Source organism: Hipposideros armiger, unplaced genomic scaffold (genome assembly GCF_001890085.2).
Source record: "Hipposideros armiger isolate ML-2016 unplaced genomic scaffold, ASM189008v1 scaffold_37, whole genome shotgun sequence".
Lineage (NCBI taxonomy): Eukaryota > Metazoa > Chordata > Mammalia > Chiroptera > Hipposideridae > Hipposideros > Hipposideros armiger.
In genome coordinates, this window is record NW_017731387.1 from 4802679 (window position 1) to 4804913 (window position 2235).

Sequence of the window (2235 nt, forward strand, 5' to 3'; positions counted from 1 at the left end):
ATTTGAATATAAATTAAAATGTTGAAATCAAATCTGATATTGTTTTACCTTTTATTTGGTGTGTGGAAGGTGTGCGGAAGAGGGGGTAGTCTTATATGGCGAGTATATAACAAACTCTGTATTTTGAGTGGAAATGTTAGGGGGTCGTCTTATACGCCCAGTCGTCTTATACGCTGGCAAATACGGTACAAGTAAGGAAAGGAGGAAAAGTAGAAGAACCTTGAGGTATTGGATTAGCATCTGAGGTATCAGTACAGATGCCTGTCGACTAGGATGGGGTTATGTCCAGAAAAGCCCCGTCCTAAGTTGAAAATAACGTAGGTTGAAAATGCATTTAATACACCTCATCTACCAAACATCAAAGCCTGGTTTAGCCTAACGTACCTTAAATGTGCCCAGAACACACTTCCTAAAAAACACTGGCAGCACAGTAAACTAGAGTATCACTGTTCACCCCGTGTCTTGTGGCCAGCTGGGAGCTGATGCTCGATGCTGCTGCCCAGCACCATAGCACTAGCCCAGGCAAAGATCAAAATCCAAACTACAGTTTCTGCTGAGTCGTATTGCTTTGCACCGCTGTAGAGTCAAACAATCATAAAGTGGAGCGATTGTAAGTCAGGGACCATCTGTGGATGGGAGGGAGGGATGGAGGGTGAATGGGCGGGCAGGTGGATGGACAGACAGACGGATGTGTAGCACATTAATGGCCATTTGTATGTCTTCTTTGGAGAAATGTCTATTCAAGTCTGTTGCCTATTTTTGAATTGGGTTGTTTGTTCTTGTTGAATTCGTTTGCTGTATGTTCTGGATATTCATCCCTCAGCAGGTACAATTTGCAAATATTTTTCCCGTTCTCTAGGTTGTCTTTTTACTGTATTGATAGTGTCTTTTGATGCATCAAGTTTTTTAAATTTTATGAAGTCCAGTATGTCTATTTTTTCTTTTTGTTTTCTGTGCTTTTGGTGTCATATCAAGAAATCATTGCCAAGCCTAATGTCATGAAGCTCTTGTCCTGTGTTTTTTTCTAGTTTTATTGGTTTAGGTCTTATGTTTAGGTTCTTGATCCATTTGAGTGAATTTTTGTATGTGTGTCAGGTACGGCTCCAGCTCCATCCTTGTGCACATGGGCGTGCAGCCATCCCAGCACCATTGGTTGTAAAGACTGTCCTTTCCCCATTGAGTGCTCTTGGCACCCTTGTCGGAAATCATCTGACCATATATGAGAGGGTTTATTTCTGGGCTCTGTTTTCTCTGCCATGGGTCTGTATGTCTGTCTTCATTCCAGGACCACCCTGTTTTGATTCCTATAGATTTGTAGTAAGTTTTGAAATCAGGAAACGTGAGCACTCCAGCTTTGGTCTTCTTTTTAGGATTATGGTGGCTGTTCAGGGTCCCTTGAGAATCCATGTAAATTTTAGGATGGGTTTTTCTATTTCTGCAAAAACCATCATTGGGATTTTGATAGGGATTATATTAAAGGATCTGAATTTTAACTCGGGAATAAGACTCATTTATAGCCTCCCAACATGCATTGCAAGAGTGCTGCTTACACTGCTTACTGGAAACTGTTCACTTAGACAGTTGTTATTTTGAGGACTAAGCCTGTTAAAGCCAGATTTCCTTAGACTTAATCATCTCTCACCTGGTGGTGTGTGTCTGAGCAACGCCTGAAATCTCACCTTCGGTCTTTCTTTGGGGTTAGGTACATACCACGTTCATGGGTTCAGGAAGGTGCCACCATCTTGGCAGGGAAGGGGGCTGGAAGGCGCTTTGCAGGGAAGGAGAAAATGCACTGATGCTGGAGTGCTGGCTGCACAGCCGCGCCCTGTGGGTCTGCCTGTTGGTCCTGCTTGGAATCAGTCTGAGGGTGTCAGTGCTTTGGGAGGCAACGGCTCCAGCTCCTCCCGAAGTCGTTCTCGTTGGTCTCAGGGTTAGCGCTCAGTAAACTGCTGTGGCTTTCCTGTGTGCTCTTCGACTCACGGTAACTTTTCTCTTTCAGAATTTGGTGTTCATCTGGCAGAGCTGACCGTGGACCCCCAGGGAGCGTTGGCAATTCGTCAGGTAAGCCTAGACCAGCGGTTCTCAACCTTCCTAATGCCGCAACCCCTTAATACAGTTCCTCATGTTGTGGGGACCCCCAACCATAAAATGATTTTCGTTGCTACTCTATAACTGTAATTTTGCTACTGTTATGAATCGTAATGTAAATATCTTTTTGTTTTCCGATGGTCTTAG

The 2235-nt window shown here is 43.8% G+C and overlaps 1 protein-coding gene across 1 annotated transcript in view; it reads left to right on the top strand.

Annotated features, from left to right (window-relative positions):
* Positions 1 to 2235, top strand: part of IPO9 (importin 9) — a 34286-nt gene that overhangs the window by 8308 nt on the left and 23743 nt on the right. Inside the window, exon 3 of the mRNA XM_019638001.1 lies at positions 2000 to 2061. Within this exon, the coding sequence (XP_019493546.1) occupies positions 2000 to 2061 (62 nt within the window). The remainder of the gene's footprint in view (positions 1 to 1999; positions 2062 to 2235) is intronic.